Raw genomic sequence first — 25,778 nt, forward strand, 5'->3', positions numbered from 1 at the left:
TTTTTCAGGGACCATGGGCAAAGAGCTCGGCGTCGGTCATGTGGATCCATACCAGGGAACTCTGTACAAACTAGACGCTGGATCTAGTAACGCAGTTTGCGTTGTTTCGCCAGTGAGCATCTCCAATGGTATCGCCTGGACAGATGACGAGAGGACTATGTACTATATTGATTCAGGAGCCTCCAATGTCGTCTCTTTCAACTACAATTTGACTGACGGAACCTTTATGGGTATGTTACGTTCTTCAGAATTCCAACAAAACTTATTTTCTAAGGAACTCATAGATATTGCGTTTTGTTTTTGAGAACAACTAGTAAATGTTCTACTCCTCACTGTAGTTGAATAAGTTGCCGTTTTACGTGTTTTAATTGCAAATGACAGTCGAGAAAGGGAATGAAAATAAGTTATTTCTATCTCTGAACACAATGACGATGTTCTCTCTGCAGCTGATGAAATCTACAGTAGGATTTTGTCGACGCACAGTAAGCCATACCTACGCGACGTGCAACACTTACTTGAAAGATAATAAGAGCGATATTAATACTAAACGACTGAGCTAAAAATATGTGTGGCATCTTTATGAAGTTCAGATCATGTCCGTTTCATAATTTAATATAAGTTTTTATGATGAAGGTGAAGAGAAGGTTAGAGTTTAATGTCTTGTCATTATCGAGATAATCTGAGTGGGACTAGTGGTTCGTTGATCAACGTATGAGTAAAGAAATGGACGGTGACTGTGTTGGGGTCATCCTGAAATTCGCAAGACGTAGTTTAGGGAAAGGATGAACAATTCTCCTCACGATAACGTGTTAAGTGGTCTAATAACAACACTGCCTTGTTTGATCAAAATCTCACTATCTCTCCACTTTAGTAGCTGATTGCATGCAATACCATATAATCAGGAACAATTCTGCCATAGTCTGTCGACACACCAAGTAACTAAAATGTAAGATGTTTGCCGCAGGACCTACCTTCATTCCATCTTTAACTGTGGCATATTACCTTCGTAATCTTTTACGCAGACAGTCTCAGTTATGCCAAATCTTTTATTTATGACTATGATTATAAGTGCATCATTAATGTTGCATGTGCTGCCCCGCGAAAAAGTTCAGCGCGATATGTGAAATTTTTCAAATTTTTATTCCGGCCGCTGCCGGGCAGTAGGTTAAGCACAGCCCGATGTGCTAATCAACTAGGCCACTGGGCAGTACTACTGTCTGAGGCTCGAGGTATTCATTCGCGCAACAATTCTGTCGGCGTCTTGAACCAAAGCGAATGATGGTCTGTTGAATTTCAGAGAATCCACGACTAACATTTTCTGCCTGTTGATCAGCATGTCAAGTTTTGGCCCGAGGCACGCCATACTCCTTGCGTAGTAGCTGCTGGACTTGGAAACTATATCGATGCGAGAAGCTGCTGTGCAGCCCTAGCCTTCGCCCCATGAGGAACTTCAGCTGATGTTCTGCAAACTTTCTACAGTCCATCTGGGAAGGCGCGACCTCGCGACAGTCGTAGCTACCTAGGCGTGATTGGCCACCATTCTGGTCGATCTCTGGTGGGTGACCCGCTCCACTGGTGCTCGGCATCACCCATCTCGTGTCGGCTATCGAACCCAAGTACATGACATGGGGCCCATGAGTAAGTGCTTGGGTACGTAGCTGGCCAAACTCCCAAGGCTCTGAGCGGGCCATGCCCATTTCTTCGTTTGCTTACGGGCCACACGCCATAGCAGTAGCAGCCGCCCACGACCCGGGGCAATGGACGTTATGGGCGACATTGGGACGTCTGTGCATTCCGAAACTGGCTGAGCTTGCACACATACTGGGCGGCCTGAAGATAGCCCTCGCGCTTTCATTGCAGCTCGAAATAAACACTCGTTAATGCTGCCACTCCTTCATTATGGGCCCCGGCGTAAATCAGTCCCCCCCCCCCCCCCCCCACACACACTATCTCTTTCACGCCTCCTGATGCGTAGTCGCCATGAATAGGCTGGGTCGCTTCCGTTGGTGTAAGTGAGTCGTCATTACACTTCCCGGCACAGAGTTGTGTTGAGAAGTGTTACTCTAACATCCAAAAGCTACGGTTTGGTGGGAGAAGTGATTGTTGGGTAACACCTGGCACCCTAATGAATAGTTTAGTGTAGAGTAATAATCACTGGGTACTCTGGCAATTACATATGGACAATGGTACTGAGCATAGCTTATGTTCAAAAGTATCGGATCAGCACAGTGTGGCGCAGTGCATTTCACTTTCTTTATGTTTAATTCTGTATCTGTTCTCATTTGTTAGATTTAATTTATGTTAGTGCTAGATAGATTACGCTTAAGGCTACGTTTGTGAAGCCACATGAACCCGTGGACTTATCACTATTTAAGGATAATGGTAGACCCGATAATCTAATACCAGTACGGTGACAGTATTGCAATCTTACGGGGTACAAGTTTCCGTGCTGTAAGGTTGTAGCAGCCACATGTTTTATGTGTAGTCGTCTTGGTCATTTGGCTCGCAACTTCGGAGTGTAAAAGGGCGATAATTTGACGAAAAAAATTAATTTGTACTATTTTTTCAGTATTTGGATTCATTAGTTGGTTATGTGTGTCTCTGGGTATTAATCACAGTAGGAGTAAAGTACGCAGAATGGTAGAAACACGTAATGCTACTACTACGAAGTCTGTTGCTGCTCTAACAGAGCAAGTGCGGGTGTTAACAGATGAAAATTCTCACCAAAAGCAGGAGTATGAGGAACTCCTTCGCAAATTTGAGGCATTGGAAGCTGTTCAATTTGTCACAGTCTATGTCAGAGGAAAACACTGCAGATATGAGAGTATCTTCATCTTCTTTTAATCCGGCTGTAGCCGCACTTATCAATCCCTTTTCGGGTAAAACAACGGAAGACGTGTCATTATAGGTACGTTACTGGTATTGCAGCTATTGCTGCAATTGCTGGTTGATCAGACGAAGTAATCCTTCGTATGGCTAACGTGCGTTTTTCAAAGGGAGCTAAAACGTATGTGTTACGTCGTGAGACTCTCTGTAAAGCACAGTCGTCCCAGCATATTTCTGAAGGAAGCAGAAAACAGAGCAGTAGAAGTTTTCTTATGCAGAATACCCTCAGAAATGTCACAGAGATTACGTATTGAGTATCCTAGTGTTCTAACAGCAGCTTTTAGAACTCCAGCGCAGTTTGGGGGGGAGTGGGGGAGGAGATAGACTTTGGAACGAGGCAACAAATAGATCACCATATATTCACTTCAGAGGTCAAATGTTAAAAGTGCAGACGATAGGGCAATATACAGAAACAGTGTCGGCAAACAAAGGGTTACTCGTGTGAGAAAGTGGGCCACCGATCGTTGGATTGTCGGAATAGGAAAAATGGGAAGCATTGTCAGGAGAAGTAGGCATTAAACTCAAACAGATATATTTAAATAACTTACGGGAATGCAGCCGATATTTCGACAGGAAATATTTCCTCGGTTTTCAGAGAAACTCCGTAAAGATAACACACACACACACACACACACACACACACACACACACACACACCCTGTGAACACTAGCGCAATCACAAGCCAAAGATGACAGACGTCAGAAGTTATCGATAGTGAAATTAATAATCAACGAGTGAGGTAGCATAAACTCTGTACTTCTGTTTTTTGACAAGTGAGAGAGCAGAATTCCATGCAGAATTTTAAAAAACCTCCATCTCTATTCATATTATTCATAAGGCTACTTGCTAATTTAATTTCAACGGCTTTCTTAATAACAGTAACCCAATAGTTAGCTGTAAGTGCATTCCAGAATCTCCGTGTTGTTATATTCAATAGGATGACCGGTGCCAAGACAATGTTCTTCAATGGCAGATTTGCTCGGCTGTTGTAAGCGTGTGCACCACTTATACTCAGTGCACCGCTCCTCCACAGTCCTAATAGTCTGACCAATATATACTGAAAGATATCTTTACAGTTAAGAGGTATCTTTACAATTAATCTGAATATGGGGGGGGGGGGGGTAAAGTATGGTCTCAATACAACTGTCGCGCAAACGGAATGCAGTAGGATGTGATGTACATCAGAGCTGGATGAAGCATGGAGTGGAATTTGAGCAGTGAGAGTGTACACAAAAATTCTGGCAAAAGAACATTTATTAGATCTGTGAGTTTAATTGCACACATGAACGTTTATAGTGAGTAAAATTAACCCCAGAACTTTACTTCGGAGTCCCCTGCAAGGTCTATGATCTATGGAAGAGGAATGATCAAAGGATGGTTTGATTGCGAATACTTACATTCACACGCACTTCAGAGACTGACAGGAAAGAAAAGAACTAAAAACCTTCACCACAGCACACGTGGGTAGTAAGGGGGTATTGCACTTATTTCAACATGCGGGATAAATGAACAAAATTTCTATTTGAAGTGAACTGCTATAAAAATGAAGCATAATTGAGAATCGTAATTAATCCAGATATTCTACAACGGAAGATCACTATGGCCTTGGCACTGTAAACTTTCTCATTAGATCACGATCACGTGGTCATCACAAGCGAAAGTGTTAACGAAGAAAGTTACCAAGTGAGATGAATTGCACAAAATTGTCATAAAATTACGGAAATCATACGTAATATACACTCCTGGAAATGGAAAAAAGAACACATTGATACCGGTGTCTCAGACCCACCATACTTGCTCCGGACACTGCGAGAGGGCTGTACAAGCAATGATCACACGCACGGCACAGCGGACACACCAAGAACCGCGGTGTTGGCCGTCGAATGGCGCTAGCTGCGCAGCATTTGTGCACCGCCTCCGTCAGTGTCAGCCAGTTTGCCGTGGCATACGGAGCTCCATCGCAGTCTTTAACACTGGTAGCATGCCGCGACAGCGTGGACGTGAACCGTATGTGCAGTTGACGGACTTTGAGCGAGGGCGTATAGTGGGCATGCGGGAGGCTGGGTGGACGTACCGCCGAATTGCTCAACACGTGGGGCGTGAGGTCTCCACAGTACATCGATGTTGTCGCCAGTGGTCGGCGGAAGGTGCACGTGCCCTTCGACCTGGCACCGGACCGCAGCGACGCACGGATGCACGCCAAGACCGTTGGATCCTACGCAGTGCCGTAGGGGACCGCACCGCCACTTCCCAGCAAATTAGGGACACTGTTGCTCCTGGGGTATCGGCGAGGACCATTCGCAACCGTCTCCATGAAGCTGGGCTACGGTCCCGCACACCGTTAGGCCGTCTTCCGCTCACGCCCCAACATCGTGCAGCCCGCCTCCAGTGGTGTCGCGACAGGCGTGAATGGAGGGACGAATGGAGACGTGTCGTCTTCAGCGATGAGAGTCGCTTCTGCCTTGGTGCCAATGATGGTCGTATGCGTGTTTGGCGCTGTGCAGGTGAGCGCTACAATCAGGACTGCATACGACCGAGGCACACAGGGCCAACACCCGGCATTATGGTGTGGGGAGCGATCTCCTACACTGGCCGTACACCACTGGTGATCGTCGAGGGGACACTGAATAGTGCACGGTACATCCAAACCGTCATCGAACCCATCGTTCTACCATTCCTAGACCGGCAAGGGAACTTGCTGTTCCAACAGGACAATGCACATCCGCATGTATCCCGTGCCACCCAACGTGCTCTAGAAGGTGTAAGTCAACTACCCTGGCCAGGATCTGTCCCCCATTGAGCATGTTTGGGACTGGATGAAGCGTCGTCTCACATGGTCTGCACGTCCAGCACGAACGCTGGTCCAACTGAGGCGCCAGGTGGAAATGGCATGGCAAGCCGTTCCACAGGACTACATCCAGCATCTCTACGATCGTCTCCATGGGAGAATAGCAGCCTGCATTGCTGCGAAAGGTGGATATACACTGTACTAGTGCCGACATTGTGCATGCTCTGTTGCCTGTGTCTATGTGCCTGTGGTTCTGTCAGTGTGATCATGTGATGTATCTGACCCCAGGAATGTGTCAATAAAGTTTCCCCTTCCTGGGACAATGAATTCACGGTGTTCTTATTTCAATTTCCAGGAGTGTACATGCTAATTCTAAACAAAATGAACTGAATCACAATAAACTCAACACGGCTCGACGTGTTTGGTTAACAGTTGAACTAAACAATAACCTACACCGTCCCTGGATTTTAACGCATTTAACACTCGCGAATTAGCAAGTAAAATTTGTCACACGCGATAATAAAATATGAATGATGAAAGGAATCATTTACTTTGACTAGCTTTGAAAAACTTACATAAAACACAACATTAACTTCTCATCGAAAAGGCACACTTACCGTCAGTAGGTCTCACCCACGGAACACGCCGCGAGCATTCGCTCTCCAACCAGAACCGCTCCCCGTACCTACGGAAGTAGCCAGAGGAACCCCTATTGTGGTGCCAACATATACAAAAGGCTGGTCCAAGGCAAACACGGACCTCTTTGCTACCTGGTACGTGTTTTCTACAGTTGGCTGTTCTGACACAGTGGCAGACTACTTCACTCCCACGGATCTACACACTGATATCCTTGCACACTCTCATTCATATATTCAACTGATCGGACAAGAAGAGGAAAGAAAAGATGCATTTAAATATGACACTTAAATGTATCAAACATGCGTGTGGGGCTCCGACAAGTACCAATAACCTAATGAAGTGTTAAAACGAAATATGGATAGTATACTGTGGCCACCACAAACACACTCAGCTGCTCAGTCTTTTCCTTTCCTTCTTTACATCTAGGGTACTAGACCATTTTCAACAACTATTGATGTGCCAGAGACAAACGAATGAAGGTGCGTGGCATGGCCAAATCATGAAGAGGCTCATGCAGAGACCCTTCAATACAGTATATGATATACTGAGAACTATGGATGAAGGGCAACACGCAGATTCCATATTTCTAGATTTCCGGAAAGCATTTGAAACGGTGCCCCGTTGCAAGCTGTTAACGAAGGTACGAGCGTATGGAATAAGTTCGTAGATATATGAGTGGCTCGAAGACTTCTTAAATAATAGAACCCTGTATGTCGTCCTCGACGGCGAGAGTTCATCAGAGACAAGGGTATCGCCAGGAGTGCCCCAGGAAAGTGTGATAGGACCGCTGTTGTTCTCTACATACATAAATGATTTGGCGGACAGGGTAGGCAGCAGTCTGCGGTTGTTTGCTGATGATGCCGTGGCGTACGGTAAGTTGTGGAAGTTGTGTGTCTGTAGGAGGATACAAGGCGACTTAGATAAAATTTCTGGATGGTGTGATGAATGGCAGCTAGCCCTTAATGTGAAAAAATGTAAGTTAATGCGGATGAGTAGGAATAACAAACCTGTAATGTTCGCATACAGTATTAGTAGTGTCCAGTTTGACACAGTCGAGTCGTCCAAATACCTGGTCGTAACGTTGCAAAGCGATATGAGGTGGAGCGAGCATGTGAAAACTGGTGTAAGGAAGGCAAATGCTCGACTTCTGTTTATTGGATGAATTTTAGGAAACAGTGGTTCACCTGTAAAGGAGACCGCATACAAGACGCTTTTGTGACCTATTCTTGAGTGCTGCTTGAGTGTTTTGCATCCGTACCAGGTATGATTAAAGGAAGACATCTTAGCAGTTCAGAGGAGGGCTGCTACATTTGTTACCGGTATGTTCGAACAAAACGTAGGTGTTACGGAGATGCTTCGGGAACTCAAATAGGAATCCCTGGAGGGAAGGCGGCATTCCTTTCAGTTGACGCTATCAAGAAAATTTAGAGAACCGGCATCTAAAGGTGACTGCCGAACGATTCTACTGCCGCCAACATACATTGCGCGTAAGAGCCAGAAGATAAAATACGAGAATTAGGGCTCATACGGAGGTGTACAGAGAGTCGTTTTTCCCTCTCTCTATTTGCGAGTGGAGCAGGAGGGGTATTTACAACTGGTTGTACAGGGTACCATCCGCCACGCACCTTACAGTGGCCTGCGGAGTATCTATGTAGTCGTAGATGCAGAATATATGACATGTCACAAGTGCAAGGAATACGGTAGACACCAGCCTTACGCAAACCAGGATCATGCTTTACGGAACATAGGAGGACCCTGATATTAGATGGTGGTTGAAAAAAAAACACCTCACATATTATTTCCGCAAAATGCGACGACTCCTGTTCGAAATTCGCCCTGCTTAAGGCAAAAAGACGGTAGACTTCAGTGCCACCTCAGTATTATCATCACACACCCGATGCAAAGTTCGTCGACAGCGTATCGTCTATCACCATAGCCATTCTGACAAAAGGTGACTTCGAGATGGGATAACTCAGAGGACGAACTCCCAGGGTCCGAGATGACATGGGCCTATAAACCAAGGCACGAAGTACCCCTTCACGTTGAGCCGGATGGTGACAACTAACGACCTGCAAATACAAGGCAGTGTGAGTATGCTTCCTGTAAACGGCATGTCCCAACGTACCATCCACCATCCTCATGACCAGCACATCAAGGAAGGAAAGACAGCCATCCTTTTCCAGCTCCATCGTGAAACGAATATTCGGATGGATTGAATTCCGGTGTTCTAAAAGGGCGCTAAAATTCTCACTGCCATGAAGCCAAACAACAAAATTATCGTCTACATATCAGAAAAAAACACGCAGGTTTCAAAGCCGCAGACGTCAAGGCACGTTCCTCGAAATATTCCATAAACAAACTGTCAGTAACAGGTCGCAACTCCATCCGTCTGCTCGTAGTACTGATTCTTGAATAAAAAGCAAGTGGAATCAACAAATGCCGAAATCGGTTCGTAAATTCAGCACCAGACCTAACCGCAGTCAGTCGTAACGAATCAGACAGAGGAACGCAAGTGAAGACAGAGATCACATCAAAATTTATAACAGAGTCATTCAAAGCATCCCCTCTAATCTACGTAAGAAATCCGCCGAGTTTGATATGGTGCTCACACCGATCTACTAATAGGCTCAGCAGAGTAACAAAATGTTTTGCTACACGAAATGTCGGAGTATCAATGTTATTCACAATCGGACGAAGAGGAACGCCTTCCTTGTGGCCCTTGGGAGGCAATACAACCTAGGCAGAATAGCACAATAAGAATTGAGACTCTTGATAGTCTCCTTCGATAAGGAATTTTTCTTCAAGACGTTGTTGATCCCTCTCTCAACACTTTCTGTGGGGTCAGCACAATACGCAATATGCTGGACCTGACAGTAAACACTGCAACTTTGGAAAGTAAAATTCTGTTTGTCCAGAACACCGGTAACATTACCTCTGTCCGCAAGTAAACTAACAATATCCAGATAAACTCTGAACAGGACTAATAAAATCAACTACGGGCGTCGGACGTTGTGACCGAACGGTTCTAGGCGCTTCAGTGCGGAACCGGGCTGCTGCTACTGTCGCAGGTTCGAATCCTGCCTCGGGCATGGATGTGTGTGATGTCCTTAGGTTAGTTAGGTTTAAGTAGTTCTCAGTCTAGGGGACTGATGACCTCAGATGTTAAGTCTCATAGTGCTCAGAGCCATTTTTGAACTACGGGCTTGCGACACCGCCCACGGACGAATCGCATAGAACAGCTAACGCCACAACACAGTGTGACTAAGAGTGAAGTAACGTCATATAACTCGGAGCACATGCTTGCTACCGAATAGTCACAAGCGGCAAATATGACCGCGCCTAGCCACTCCGCGCTTGGTGTGGAGCCCGCGAGCGAGCCAGGAAGAGCTGACGAGACGAGTAATATGGAACAAATCCACTCGCCCCCCCCCCTCCCTCCTCCAATAAGATGACGTCGGAAGTGTGCAAATAACCGAGCCCAGAGGCTCAAGGTATGAAGTTGTGCCGCCATTCCGTCTTGAACCGGAGAGAATTACGGTCTGTTGAGTTTCAGAGAAACCAGGACTAACACTTTAGGTGAAGATCAGTAAGCTGCCTGGCCACTGGTCAGCTTACCAAGTTCCGGCACGTAACAACCGTGGCGCAACACATACTGGGCTTGGAAACTTCACCGATGTGAGGAGCTGGCGTGCGGTCAACCTCTGGCCTCTGACGGACTTTGGCCGAGGAGTGCAAGCAGTCTTCAATCTGGCTGGCGGAGGTGCGCCCTTGTGGCCTCCTAGCTATCTAGACATCATCAACCACCGTTCTGGTCGACCGCTTTTGTGTGACCGGCTCCGTTGTTGCTCGGCATCGAATATCTTTTGTCGCATATCGATCCCAACTGCACGGCATGGGAGCACGAGTAGTGCGTGGGTGTATAGCTGGCCAGATTCAAGAGGCTCTGAGCGAGTCGCGGTAGCAGCTGCCCACGAGCCAGGGTAACGGACGTCACAGGCGCCGTCGGGGCACCAGCGTATTCAGCAACAGGCTGCACTTGAAAGCGCGCTGGGCGGCCTACAGAACAGCCGTCGTGCTGTACATTGCTGGTGTAAATAGACACTTGTTATTACTACCACTGTTTCACTGTATGATTTGGCGTAAGTCTGCCTCCTCCCACACCATTTCTCTCACCCATCCTGATGCGAGGTTGCACAGGATAGGCCGAGTTGCTATACATGCTCTGACATGTTTTTCAGATTCTGAACATGTTGTTATTTGCCGCAAACATTATACAATTTCTCTCTGGCATCAGTGGTAGTATGCCCTCACTACATAACTTGTTCGGTGACACGAATCACAGCTTTCCTCATTTAGAAGGCAGTTGAACAACTGATAACAGGATGTAAGCAAAGAACTAAACTATTCTAAGTCCCGGCCTGGTCGGAGATTTTTCTCGCCGCTCGGGAGCTGTGTGTTGCGTTGCCCTTACGTTCGTATCGTCGTAACTGACAAGGAAACATTCTCCAGTTCAATGTCGTATCGTCTGTCCATTATTGAGATGGCTGAATGGACACGACTCGCAAGACAAAACGTCAAATTAAAAACAAAAAGTTATGCGTTCGTATGTGTGTATAAAATAGGACAATCTACCATTAGCCAAGTAAGTGCATTTAAATATCTTGGAAGCACAATAACTGAAGACTTGAGATGTCACCAGGAGGTGAAAACTCGAATGCCATAGCGAAGGAGGCATTCAACAGAAAGAGGAGACTCTTATGTGGTAAATTAGATAAAGGTGTAAAGAAAAGGCTTGGCAAATGTTTTGTCTGGAGTGTGGCACTATATGGAGCAGAAACATGGACGCTGAGACGAGAGGATGAAGAAAGGTTAGAAGCATTTGAGATGTGGATGTGGAAGAGAATGGAGAGAATAAGCTGGATGGAAAGAGTGAGCAATGAAAGAGTATTGGAAAGGCTTGGTGAGAGAAGATGTCTGCTGAAAGTTGTAAGAGAAAGGAAAAAGAACTGGTAGGGACATTCATTGAGAAGGGAGTGCTTGTTAGCATATGCTTTGGAAGGATTGGTTTGTGGGAGAAGATTGAGAGGAAGAAAGAGATACAAAATGATAGACGACATAAAGGGAAGAGGAAATTATGCAGACCTGAAGAGGATGGCAGAAGACCGGATAGCCTGGAGAACTACCATGTGAAAACCTGCCTTTTGGCGGAACACTGATAGTGATGATGATGTGTGTATAGCGACACAGTCAGACAGCCGTTTTTAACTCTAGTACAATGATTTTGTCTCAGATATTACTCTTTATATTTCCACTTGATAGCAACATATTTCATATATGATGTCGACTTTTAATTCACGAAACGTTAATTTCTGCTTCATTTTCATGCGCCATTGTACAATAGTCTGGCGAGAAAAATTCACAGAAAGAACATTTTACATTGATATTTATACGCTGATGTATGCTGTATCAGGAGGCATTCAAAGCGCCTAGGCGGATCGTCGTAATTTCATTTGTGATAGAAGATTTCTGCTAACCCTTAAGATGAGAAACTCCCCAATTAAAAACAAAAAACTCGTTGATATTAAAGTATTTTAGTAAAGCAATGCACTACAAAACAAGCTACAAGTAAAAACTTGATGTATAGAAATTTATGTCATTTTTCTTATTGCTGACTTATTATCTCTTTCTTATTTATGTCTTCCAGTAACATTGTAGAGTAAACGGATTTGTTAATGTATACTATGATGCTTATTTTACACGTATGTCTCGTATATGATATTAACATTCAAGTCATTGGCTTCGACATCAGGTTTGTTGATCTAACGAAACGTTCAGTTGTTAATTACCGATATAGAATGAATTCATCTTTTAACAGAGACACTGAACTACTTTCCTCGCTATCGTCAGATTCTTCATAGAGATATTTTCTAATTGAATATGTATTGTAAAAAATTCTTAAGTCTGTATTCCATTTATAGCTTCAGTAACTCAATTTGTGTGCCTGATCATCATTAATCAAGTTAGGAATATTTACCTATAATCAGTATCGCTTCAGCTACATAACCGACTCTCGTAGTATTTAACGTGTTATTTTCGAATGAATGTAGATATGTGTTTAAAGTCCGTTGACAACGTGGTCATTAGAGACGGGGCGGGAAAGGTAATCCACCATCCCCTTTTCAAAGGATCCGTCACGACAATTGCTAGGAGCCCTTTAGGGAAATCACTGTTAACATAAATATGGATATCCGGAAGGGGATTTTAACCACCAACCCCCCCCCCCCCCCCTCATTACGAGTCCAGTGTGTCAAACCTTGGACAAATCGCTCGATATCTGTTATTTACGTATGAGTACAGTAGTGTGTCGATTGCACAATCAGTAGTTTTGGTGCGTTACGTGATAATAATGCATTGACTTTCTGTTCTCTTTCCACAGGGGCAAACAAAACTGTTTTCCAGTTGAATTCCACTGGAACAGGTGAGCTTCCTGACGGAATGACAATAGACAACAAAGGAAATCTCTGGATAGCTGTCTTCAAAGGAGGAAGGGTGAGTTCTCCCGTCAGAGCGTATATACATTATTTGATCAAAAGTATCCGGACACCCCTTTGTAGTGCAGAAATGACCACTAAATGTCACCAGAGGTGAACCCATAAGTGTAAAAGGAGGCGGGGAGCTTTGCGTTGCCAGCAGAGAAGCAGCAACAGCAGTAATGACCGGTCAGGAGAGCTGGACGACTTCGAACGTGAAGTAGTCATGGGATCTCAACCGAGTAACAAATCGATCAGGGGCATTTCAACACTTGCAAAGCTGCCCGCGTCCACTGTTCGTGATGTGACTGTGAAGTTGAAACATGAAGGAGCATTCATAGCTAAACCGAGACCCGGCAGAGCTCATGTAGTGGGGGATAGGGCCCGTCGAGAAATGCGGAGGGTGTTTTATCGTATGAAATCAGAGAAAGAAATCACTCTAGAGTTCCAGTGTGCTACCAAAAGTCCAGCTGGTACAGTAACTGTAGTCAGTACTAAGATCGCCCGAGATGGTGTTTAGAGTGATGCCACTGGACGATGGGTGACTGGAAACAAGTGATTTTAAGTTATTACTCACGCTATAGCCAGTGAAAATCTGATGGAAGGGTGCAGAGCCAACAGTGAAGTATGGAGGAGGTGGTGTTACTGTAAGCGGGTGTTTTTCGTGGGTAGGATGTGTTGTCCTTATTGTGCTTAAAACGCAAAATGCGGAAGGATATGAACACATTTTACAGCATTGTGTAATGCGTACAGTAGAAGAACAGTTAGGGACGATGATTGTATCTGCCTGACAGTGCACCCTGTCTATGACGCAATGGTTTGTGGACAATATATGAGGCAATGGTTTGTGGACAATATCATTCCCGAAAAGGACTTGCCGGCCCAGAGTCCCGATCTGAACGCAATAGAACCCTTTTTGGGATGACATAGAACGTTGACTACGCTCCTGACCCCAGCATCCAACGATGCATCTTTCTCTGGTTTCGGTTCTCGAGGGACGACGGGCTACCATTATTCCACACACATTTAGTCACTTCAGCGAAAGCGTCCCCAGCAGAGATCAAGCCGTCTTTTTGGTGAACAATGGGGCTCACGCCATATTAATGTCCACGAATGCGTGTCCGGATACTTTTGTATGTAATAATATCCCTACGTGCAAAATTTCCTAAAAATGGTTGGAAAAGTTAATCACGTAGATTGGTATGAATTTGCTGCTATGGTAAATACAAGGAATATGTTTTAGTGTGAAAAAACTGGTAAGTCTGACTTAGTGTTTCCGAAGTCGGACGAATCGTTCACAAACATGTTAACTCTACCATACATAGTTTTCATATACTTTTGGTAACAATTCGTAAATACCCGCCGTGTGGGCAGAGCAATGGTGTCACAAACGGAAGACACATTTCATTTCATCTAAACATAATACATATTACAATTCTCCGGTGGAAGTTTTTGTGTATCGAGATTGTACGAAATGATATATTATACACAAATGATATATCATACACACAGAGTGTGTATGGTTACTAGCTGATAAAAGAATCTTATACCTCGCTATTTAACAAAACATAGTTGTCTGAAATTCAGTCAGAGTACTGCACGTCTTCTTCTTCAGTTTATGAAACACAACGCTTGTTCCATAGACTTCCTACAGAAATTTTCGTCTGATCACTTGTCTTCAGGGTTCTTTGCATCCTCTTCTAAGCGTGAACTTTCTAAAGCTGCTTACGTGACAAATCATAAATAAATATTTTTGTTATTTAAGTTCTGATTGAAGATCTATATTTTATTGGTGTGATTTTTATTTTTATTTTCTCTTCTACTATGATTTTTAATCAAAGTTTATTCAGTGTTACTTTGTTACAGGTTGCAGAGTTATTATATTACTTGAGTATTAGTTTTGTAGGTAATAGAAGAACCCTGCTTTCTCCATTTCATTGTATGTTGTGCAACTGGGCAGTAAAATGTACATTCGCTTAGCTGGAAGTCCAAAGTCATAAGCATTCAGTTTTAGCGTTACCAATACTCAATGACAAGTTTGCTTTCAACGCTGATGATGAATGCAAAATACAGCCGAAAGTTCCAGCCCATTGTTAGACACCCATTCTTCAATATGTTCTACAGTAATGAATAATTCCATTTTGGCCTAAAGATATGAGTATGCAGTTGAATAAACACATACTTCCTCCGCATATTGTAAAATTCTTGTGGGCCGAGTGATGGTTCGTTCTAAATCATGAGTGTGAAGAATATACAAGAGAGGGTTTAATTTGCACCCTGGGGCAAACCCAAGGAGACAAGAAACGGACTAAGGATGTTTCCTTTGATTCGGACGGAGATTGTTCTTTGAGCGACCAGGTTACTGATACCATAGATCAACCTCGAATGAATTCCGAAATCTGTCAGCTTGTTCAAGAGGATCAGTATGTTCATGTGATCATAAGCTCCCTAACGTAAAAAAAATGACGACCGTTTTATTTATTTGAAAGGCTGAGGTGATACACATAGCAAACAAATACAATTTTCCATGGCTCATTTTTATGCCTAAAGTGCAAGTAATGTTAGTAACGTTACAATTATGAATTCCCGGAACACTGTAAGAAACTATGCGTTGCATTAGAATTACGATAAATAAATACTGTTTAAATTTAATCATTTTGTTGTTTTACCGGCGCAGTCACATTGTATAGAGTTAGACGGCACGCAAGTAGTCTGTTGATATGTACTTTATACTTGGTCTTCATGTATCGTAAACCTTTTTATTTTAGACGATACGCGCAACAGGAATTCAACTTGTTTCTAATTAAACATCAAGCTGTAGCGTTCTTTATGGGGTTGTATCTTTTTCAGTAAGATCAAAAATCCCAAGGTTCAAGCTTCGATGCACCTACCAAGCGAGGTGGCGCAGTAGTTAAGGCAATGAAGTCGAATTCGGGACAGCTGTCAAGTTCCCGTTGAGTTATCCAGCTTAAGATTATCCGTTGTTCTAACTCGCATAAGAGAATTTCCAAGAGAGTCCTTTGAAAAGAGTACATACGATTTCCTTCCCCATCCTTTCCCAATCGGAGCTTCTGCTCCGTCTCCAATGATTTCGCCGTCGACGGGTATTTAAAACTTAATCTTCCTTCGTTTCTTTGCAGTCGTTTCTTGGATCACTTGTCACTTATTTAACCTCTGGCATGTTTTTTTAATATGCAAAACAAGATGTGGCGCTGTGGTCTGGTGTCCAGGCTAAACTGTAGCGCATTGTAAGTGGCTGGCTAAATCAGCTCAAAAGTCAGGAGAAGGCAAGACCTTACCACATCCAACACGAACGTGCGACGTACATCACTACGATGCTCAAACCGTCCTTCGGACTGTGGACAGTTTACTATCCCTTTCACATTAGCAAGACACTGATCACGTATATGAGGTAACCTGTTTCAGAAAAGGTCGTATCCTGAAGTACGCGTATGATCATATTGGCACGTAAACTTGAATGCGACTGCGCCTGAAGCTTGCGTATTTGCATTTAGTTGCACTGGTCCGATGCCAAATATTAAACTGCTTTCGTTGTTTATATCTCCAGCGGGTAGATGCTGCCTCAATCCCTGCCCCGGCACTTGAATTTAGCAAGTAACTGCGTATGTTTGCCAAATTTCACCGCAAACTTTTACAAATGTTATAGCAGTGAAATGCCAACGGCCCTGCCGCAGTGCTAACACCTGTTCTCGTCAGATCAGCGAAGTTAAGCGCTGTCGGGCTTGGATAACACTTCGATGGGTCACCGTTCGCGTCTGCCAAGCGCTGCTGGAATATGGGGTGCACTCAGCCCTTGAGGCCAATTGAGGAGCTACTTGATTGAGGACTAGCGGCTCCGGCCACGAAAACTGTCAACGGCCAGGAGAGCGGTGTGCCCCTCCATATCCGCATTCAGTGACGCCTACCGTTGGAGGATAACACAGCGGCCTGTCGGTACCATTGGGCCTTCCGAGGCCTGTTCGGCCAGAGATTTTTTTCTTTCTTTTATTTATAGGACTGGAATCTTATTTTCAAAAGGTTTAGAATTCCGTTAAACAAGTAATGCCCTTTTAGACTTTTGCTCTGTGCTTGTTTAATTGTAACTTTGGTATCTGAATTTATGCAGCACAGTGATCTTGCTTGCACGTTCCTACACCTGGTACCCCGTTCTTGCTTATGCGTTCCTACACCTGATTCCCTGTTACCCTCAGGGTTCTGTACTGATCTGGGCTTTCCATTGCGTGAGTGTGTATGCTCTCTTCCTCTGGTCGTACTGCGCTCCAGTAATAAACGTGTGTACGACAATCACAAAAGATCCATTAAAAAGAGCGTAATTGCTTCAATATATCCGTAGATAATAAAAATACAAGTGTTGCAAATGCGACGAATTGCAACCTATTTGCATACTGTCATTTAGTGTAAATGTAATGTGCAGATGTAAAAGTATTTACAGAAGAAACTAGTTCGCTCAGTCTTCACCTGGTAATCTCTTGTGTACTAGCATTACAAAAATATCTGCAATAGAATTCCGTCCTATGCGTATTTTCGGTAGAAAATGGGCTTGATGAACAATTTGCGAGCACTTTAATCACTGTACTACATCTGGCCTCTAGCTGATTTTCGTCTAACTGATTACACTGGCGATAGCGATATGCTCATATACAAATGGCGGCAGTATCGCGTACACAAGTTATAAAAGGGCATTGCGTTGGCGGAGCTGTCATTTGTACAGAGCTAATTCATGTGGAAAGGTTTCCAATGTGATTATGGCCATACAGCAGGAATTAACATACTTTGGAGGTGGATTGACAACTAACGCTGTGTGATATTATCACAGAAATCAATGTGGGACGTACGACGGACGTATCCGTTAGGACAGTGGGGCGAAACCTAGCGGTTATGGGCTTTGGCAGCGAGTGTTTTTGTTAACAGCAAAAAATCGCCTGCAGCGCATCTCCGGGGCTCGTGACCTTATCGATTGGGCGCTAGAGGACTGGAAAACCGTGGCTTGGTCTGATGAGTCCAGATTTCACTTCGTAATAGCTGATGGCATGATTCGAGTGTGGCGCAGATCTCACGAAGCCATGGACCCAAGTCGTCAACTAGGCGTTGTGCAAGCTGATGGTTGCCCCATAACGGTGTGGACTGTGTTTACATGGAATGGATTGGGTCCTCTGGTCCAACTGAAGCGATGATCGACTGGAAATTGCAGGCCACTGTGGCCGAGCGGTTCTAGGCGCTTCAGTCTGGAACCACGCTGCTGCTACGGTCGAAGGTTCGAATCCTGCCTCGGGCATGGATGTGTGTGATGTCCTTAGGTTAGTTAGGTTTAAGTAGTTCTAAGTATAGAGGTTTGATGACCTCAGATGTTAAGTCCCATAGTGCTTAGAGCCATTTGAACCATTTTATGACTAGAAATTGTTATGTTCGGCTACTTGGTGACCAATCGCAGCCACTCATGGACTTCATGTCCCAAACAATGATGGAATTTTTATGGATGACAATGCGCCATGTCACCGGGCCACAATTGTTCGCGATTGGTTTGGAGAACATTCTGGACAATTCAAGTGAATGATCTGGCCACACATATCGCCCGACATGAGTCTTATCGAATATTTGTGGGACGTGATCGAGAGGTCAGTTCATGCATAAAATCGTACGATGGCAACACTTTGGCAATTATGAACGGCTTTAGAGGCAGCACGGCTCAATATTTCTGCAGGGGACTTCCAACGACTTGCTGAGTCCATGCCACGTCGAGCTGGTGCACTACGCTGGGCAAAAGGTGGGAGGGGGCGACACGATATGAGGAGGTGTCCCATGAGTTTTGTCACCTCAGTGAAAACTAGGTTTGCAGAAAATGGTAATATTGATAGGAACACATAAATTTGTTAAATAGTTAATACTCATAATTCTTGTATAAACCAAGGTACTAGATTATATTTTTAATGGAACGGTATACATTTGTTAACGGAATTCAAAAACTCTTAAAAAGACAAATACATGTCAATTTTGGCGTTGAAATGTTTCGCAAAAGTCTTTGAGAAATGTGCTACAATTCAGAGGAAAATCTGCCGGAATACACTATTGCAGGGCAAACACCACAAAGCTACGTTTCATGCAGCATGAAGACCAACAAAATTTTTTGAAAACATTTAGCGTTGCAGAAACTGTGTGAAATAAGTGTAACTCCTCACGTTTAAGCTAACAGTTGTGGAAACATCTGCAATTTCCGCACGAAGTTCTCTATTTAAACCTGCGCCGTGGCTTTCCGCTGCTTAGTTGTCAGGACTGAAATAAAAATATCGTCCGTCCTCCGTGAAAATAAACTCTCTGTCTACTGAGAAAAGGAATGTCTGTTTTCGATCCTGCGTTGCTGAAAAATCATCTGATCACATGTCATAATGTTTCTTAAAGAGTGTGGAACGGTTTCTCAGAGTATCTCTTGTCGGATAACTATGTCTGCAGATACTACTCGAAATTATAAGTAAGTGGTATACACAAGTCGATGGATAAAACATTTTACTCTTAATGAGCTGGTGTCTTACAAAACGAATGATTTTCTTAACGGAAAGTCGTTTTATGCTTCACCTCAACATGTGCTCAAACTATTTCTTATCGATTATTTTCTTGTAATATGAGTTCACAGCTTCTATCAATTTTTAAAGGATTTCATCTTGCCTGCAGCTGTTAGAATTTTATATTATGACTGCAATCTCGGTATTAAGCCATTTTCAAAAATCTACAAAACATTATAACATCGTAGTTAGAACAGTTTACAGTGGGATCAACAGTAGGAAAAACCAGTTTTGTAGTTTTTTGATATTAACATTAACAAGAGGAGCAGAACAGAAAAAACGAAATACATTGCATCTTGTTATGGTGCTATATAAGACAGAATAGTAGATGATTTTCGTAAATTTAATGTACGAATCGGGTTCCACACGAACAACAAAATAGGGACAATAATCAGACACACAACCTACAAAAGAAAATGTTTTACACAGTCAGGGGTATAAAAAATCAGATGTGGTGAAGGTGAGTTGGTGTCGGTGGATGATATAGAGGAGTAGCCTGCGGCGATACGTCGGCACATTTGTGTTCAGTAAGTCGATGCAAGAGACAAATGACAGTCTTCTAGATGATCCTACAATTCTTGACGATACGTGACATGACACTATGAGGACGGATAACTGTCGTAGCCAGGTGGCTCATTTTTTATGTTGCTTGCAGTTCTCTTCGTTGTCCTCTGACGTTCCAGCTGCCAGCTACCCCATAATGCAGCACTTGCCGGGAGCGTGGGACGGTAGTGACCGGGATCCCGCTCAGTCTAGTTAAGCCTACCTCTGTTAAATTTTGCCCATAACTGTAGGGAAGCTAGTACAGATGGACTTCTAACGGTGCCTGCCGTAGGCCACTATGTATAATGAAGTTCTTATACACACATTTTCTGTAATTAATCGTAACAGCTTCACGAATAACAGGACTGTAAATGATATTTTCATAGATGGGATACCCCTAGAAGCCATATTCTATTTTCTACGTAGGCTTTTAAAATTTTTGTTTGTTCAGATATACTGCCTTAAATCTTTCGTAATGCGTGTTTGTTGTGTTGTAAGCATAAGGCTTCCTTGTAGAGGAACATAATCGTTCAGCATTCGCTCAACATAAAAGTCTTAAAATGTTTGTGATTTTCCTGCAACTGTAGGATTTTGTGTTATGTGAGTTTCCTATTATGTGATAAGCAGCAGAGTTCAGTCTATTTTCATTAGTAAAGACACAGTCATTATCCAGAGGGAGCTATACCAAATTACATGTCATGATTGTGATAAGTTTTATATTGATCCGTGAGGCAGAGATATATTAACTAGGTTGGCTCAAGATGAACGCAGCTGGAGATAGCAGAGTTATGACTTCACATTTTCGGGGCATGTGCAGAATTAGGGCCACAGTCCTGTCTCCTTCACTAAGTAAAGAAAAGCCAAACACTTCATATGTCATAAGCTCTGAAATCATTTTTAATCCTGATTTAACTACTCCCACTCGTCTTAACGTCACTTAATCCTCACTGTCTTACAATGCTTCTCAAACTGTGTGCTCTATTCTATTCCTCCAGCTTTCCTGCATTTATTTATTTTATTGTGATTGTTTATGTACAGCACGTATTCTGTTGTTTTCTAACATGTACATCTTCCCTACAGTGAGAGAATTCTTCACACAACTGGTAAAAAATTATCTTATGTATTTTCTGTTATAATTGTCAATTCTGACTTTCACACTGTTTGTGTATCACCTTCCATATATACACGGACATGGCGCAAGTCATGGGATAGCGATATGCACATATTAAGATGATGGTAGGGTCGCATACACAAGGTATGAGAGGTCAGTATCTTGGCGGAGCTGTCATTGGTACTCAGGTGATTCACGTGAAAAGCTTTCCGACGTCTTTATGGCCACACGACGGAAATTAACAGACTCTGATCGCGTACTGATAGTTATAGCTAGACGCATGAGAGATTCTACTTGGGAAATCGTAAAGGAATTCAGTATTCCGAGATCCACAATCTCAAGAGTGTGCCGAGAATACGAAATTTCCGATACTACCTCTCACCACGGACCACGCAATGGCCGATGGCCTTCACTTAACGACCGAGAGCAATGGCGTTTGCGTGGAGTTGTCAGTGCTAACATACAAGCAACGCTGCGTGAAATAACCGCAGAAATCAACGTGGGGCGTTCGTCGAATTTATTCGTAAGGTCAGAGCGGCGAAATTTAGCGTTAATGGGCTATGGCAGCAGACGACCGACTTGAGGGCCTTTGCTATCAGCATATGTCCTGCAGCGCCACTTCTGGGCTCGGGGGCATATCGATTGGACCTTAGGCGACTAGAAAAACGTGGCCTGTTCGCGAGTTCAGTTGATTAGAGCTGATGGTAGATTTTGAGTGTGGCGCAGACCCCACGATTCCATAGACCCAAGTTGTCACTGTGCAAGCTGATGGTGGCTCCATAATTTTGTGGGCTGTGTTTGTATGGAATATAGGCTGGGTTCTTCGAACGAATGATTTAGCCACCCAGATCGAACATTTATGGGACATAATCGTTAGATCAGTTTGTGCACGAACTCCTGCTCCGGTAGCACTTTCGCAATTAATGGATGGTTATAGAGGCAGCATGGCTCAATATTTCTGCAGGGAACTTCCAACTACTTGCACAGGGCATGCCACGTCGATTGCCTGCACAACACCGGCCAGGAGGAGGCCCGAAACGATATTAGGAGCTATCCTATGACTTTTGTCACCTAAGTGTAATTCTTCTTCACGCTAATCTTCGGTACTCTCTTCTTGTATTAATTTTAGTTATTGTGACTGTTAATTTAATTTACAATCTTATATGGCACTGTTTTCTCGAGTTTTAATTTTAATTTAATTTTTTATGCTTTTTCCCTTTTATGCTTATTTTCTGTTTGACATTTTTAACTACATAACACTGCACTGTCATAGATGACATTCACTCTTTAATAGTGCCTTATTCTCGGTTCATAACTTATTTTTCAATGCCGTTCACGAATATTGCGCTCTCTTTGACAGGAGGTGGTCAGTTAAAGTCCGATGATGGCCTTTTAAGCCGGAAACCGGTTAACGATACAAATTAATATTGTAGAACATACACAGTGTAGTGCCTTTCATTTATAATTGTGTAGTTGTTGTACCGAGGGGCGATGGAGGAATCAGTTAACATAAAAATAAATTAAGTAAATTTATTTTTTAAGGTGTTCATTAAAAATTTATCATACCCCTTGTATATGAATAACTGAGATAATATAAACGTACGTAAGTTACCTATGACTCTGTTCGTTTCTGCAAAATATAAATCTACTAATAGCATTAAATAAACGCCAGTGTTGTCAATTGCGATATTGATTTGTTTAAATCGTAGCCAGCCTTGTTGAGTTTCAACCTCTCTCTAGCGTCCTCGACCCCAGAGGTGTGGCTTTGGAAACTGTTAAACTTCACAACAATATCAATATCCCTCAAAAGGTGGTACTCATAAGCTATCCGCATATGGGACTTGAAGGCGGACGTGGACGTGGAAATTGTGGAGTTTTGTGACGTCACAACCGGAATTCTATGATGAGAAAAATTTTCAAACATGAAAGGCAAAATAAGACATTACATTCTTGCATCGTGTAGGAACGTGGCGAAACAGATCCAAACCGCTTTTGTCCGACACACGTAGATGCCATACTGAATTACATCGCTTGCAGCTTGGGACCTTATTTGTTGGCCCTATGTTATAACTTACGTGATATCTGTACACATTATTCCAAAGCGCCAACACACTGAGGATGTGTCGAAGAGCCTCGATTCTATCACGATTAGTAACGATAAAGTTTTGTGAAACGACTGATTGGTGGTTAAAGGCTTCTCGTATTTGTCGTTTCTCGTATTATAAATTGCGTGCTATGGAAGTATGCTATTTCAATGAGCTGGTACACTGAAGATTCATCAACAACTTGGTATGATTTGTTATAATTATACAGGGTGATTCAAAAGTAACTGTACACACTTCGCGGGTGTAATGTATGCATCAAAATAAGAGTAAAATATTCAATAAAGTTTTGTCTGAACTCCTTCATTTGCGAGTTATTATGCGTAATGTAATTTGTGGTAGGCATTATATCATGGGCCAGTACAGGCTTTTGGCGTGTCGTGTTCGCCTGCATATCGACTGAAGCTTTGTAGGCGTTACCCCTGCACATTTCAGTCGGGAGGCAAGAGAGAATCTCGAAGTTGCTTATCCCGATAAGTGGACAGGTCGTGCAGAACCTGTTACTTGGCCCGCCACATCTCCGGATCTTAACCCCTTGACTTCTACCTTTAGGGCTGTCTCAAGGAGCTCGTGTATGGCGTTGCAATTAAGAATGTAGCACAACTACAGCAGTGAACTGAAAATAGCCGTACAACTGTGCAGAATGAGATGGACGAAGCCTGCAACATTCCGAGAGCGGTAAAAAGTCGAGGGTGTCACTATCTTCGTATACATGCACATCGCTTAAAACATGTTCTGGGGTAAAGGTAGAGTTCGTAGTTGTGCTGAATTTCGGGTACCTTCGTGTCGTTGCTTTCTGAGTGGAATTAATTTTGTGTTGTTTGTGTTGCACTTGTGATCCCTACTCTACTGCATAACTTTGAAATAAAGCAGTTTCAGACAAAACTTTATTTAACATTTTACTCTTATTTTGATGCATGCATTACACCTACTAAGTGTGTGCAGCTACTTTTGAATCACCCTGTATATCAGTTAACGACATAACGGGGGTTAAAGCGTTCTGGACTTCGTAAGACTAAAGGTACAGAATCAGTTGACATCTGTCAAATGTAGTGTAGTGAGCAGGGTTAATGACTCCAAAGGAACAACAAGGCAAGTTTTTAAATTAGTTGTTCGACCCGTCGACGCATCCTCAATCTTCTGCGCGATTTTCGTGCTCATCTTCGAAGAACGCTAACAGAGCTAATCTAGCTATTTTACGCGCGTCCATTTTCGTAAATAAACTATGTAGTTTGCACGCCAGATACAGCCAAACGCTTTCAACTGCGCGAATTACGTTGAACAACACGTTCCGTGTGGTGCAACAGCTCGTTTCTGAGTGTACACCAAGCACGTTCTGCGTGCTTCACGATGAGACACGTCCCGTGTGAGAGCGAGGTATTTTTGTGGGAAGATTGATCGGTCACGCTTTGTTCACCCAGGTGATCAACGTGGACCCGCGCAGTGGAGCAATTCTGCAGGAGCTAAACATGCCGGCATTGCTGGTGACGTCTGTGGCGTGGGGCGGCCCCGATCTGTCGGATCTGTACGTGACGACTTCGCGCATGGGGCTGACCCAGGAGCAGCTGCAGCAGACGCCTCTAGCCGGCTGCGTCATCCGTGTAACTGGGCTCGGCGTCAGCGGCAAGAAGGCCAACCGCGTTGCCAGCCCTCATCTTCAATAAAGCGCTTATAAAACGTTAACATTCTTCTTCTCTTCCTTTACCTCCTTCCTGTTAAAACCAGCTACTATATGTTAAACCCATATCTCATAATATGTTCTGTTTGAGCGCCGTCTGATATAAAGAATATTCATCCAAAAACGTTTCACTACAGCTGTGACACCGTAAGGGGGTTCTACTGCGAGAATGGAGCATGAAAAAATAACACGCTAAATGAATTTTAATTACATATTGTATTGGTTGTACTTTCTGTATGTTCATAATGAAAGGATCGTGTTTTGTGAGATCGATTGTCCGGCTTAAAAGATTCTTATTGGTTCTTTATACTTATTCAGACCTGCTGCGCTCTGTTTCAGCAATTAAGTCTCGCTTACGCCCGTGATATTCCCTAGGTCTCGCTCATGTGTGTAGTCTACACTACTGTTTTTTATGCCAGTTGATGGAATTTAAGAAATGCAAATGGTATTAATGGCAAAAAAAGATTAATCAATAAAATGAATTTAGTTCTGTATCGCAACAGATAACGACATTAGGATTCAATCAAACATATGACAGTCATACAGCATAAAAGGAAAATGACGTCATGAGCATTGCAAATTGCGGATAAGAATGTGGAAAGACTCACGTTTCCTTAATGTTTCCGGAGCTCATGTTCATATTGTTCTCCTTTCGGAGACTAACAAAAAAGTACTGAGAGAGAGAGACGCTATCGATATGCTGGGTGAGGTTACTAATTCCTAAGATAATTGATTACAAGGTACATCTGTCACATAACGTTACAAAAAGAAACCTTTCTGGTAACTCACCATCGTATGGCACAAGGTTAAGTATAAATCTAACATTTCACACTGGGAAACCCATCCATTAATTCATATAATCCCAGACAAAACAAAGAAATTGGGAGGAATGGGACTTAATTAAGTGCAGCGCGTTTTATGC

The 25,778-nt window shown here is 43.4% G+C and overlaps 1 protein-coding gene across 1 annotated transcript in view; it reads left to right on the forward strand.

Annotated features, from left to right (window-relative positions):
* LOC126470380 (regucalcin-like) overlaps nt 1–24,861 on the forward strand; it is a 156,167-nt gene extending 131,306 nt beyond the window's left edge. Inside the window, exons 4-6 of the mRNA XM_050098210.1 lie at nt 9–230; nt 12,751–12,863; nt 24,600–24,861. Coding sequence (XP_049954167.1) covers nt 9–230; nt 12,751–12,863; nt 24,600–24,842 — 578 coding nt within the window. The 3' untranslated portion in view covers nt 24,843–24,861. The remainder of the gene's footprint in view (nt 1–8; nt 231–12,750; nt 12,864–24,599) is intronic.
* Nucleotides 24,862–25,778: the final 917 nt, after the last annotated feature.

The sequence above is a fragment of the Schistocerca serialis genome, chromosome 3 (genome assembly GCF_023864345.2).
Source record: "Schistocerca serialis cubense isolate TAMUIC-IGC-003099 chromosome 3, iqSchSeri2.2, whole genome shotgun sequence".
NCBI classification, from domain to species: Eukaryota; Metazoa; Arthropoda; class Insecta; order Orthoptera; family Acrididae; genus Schistocerca; species Schistocerca serialis.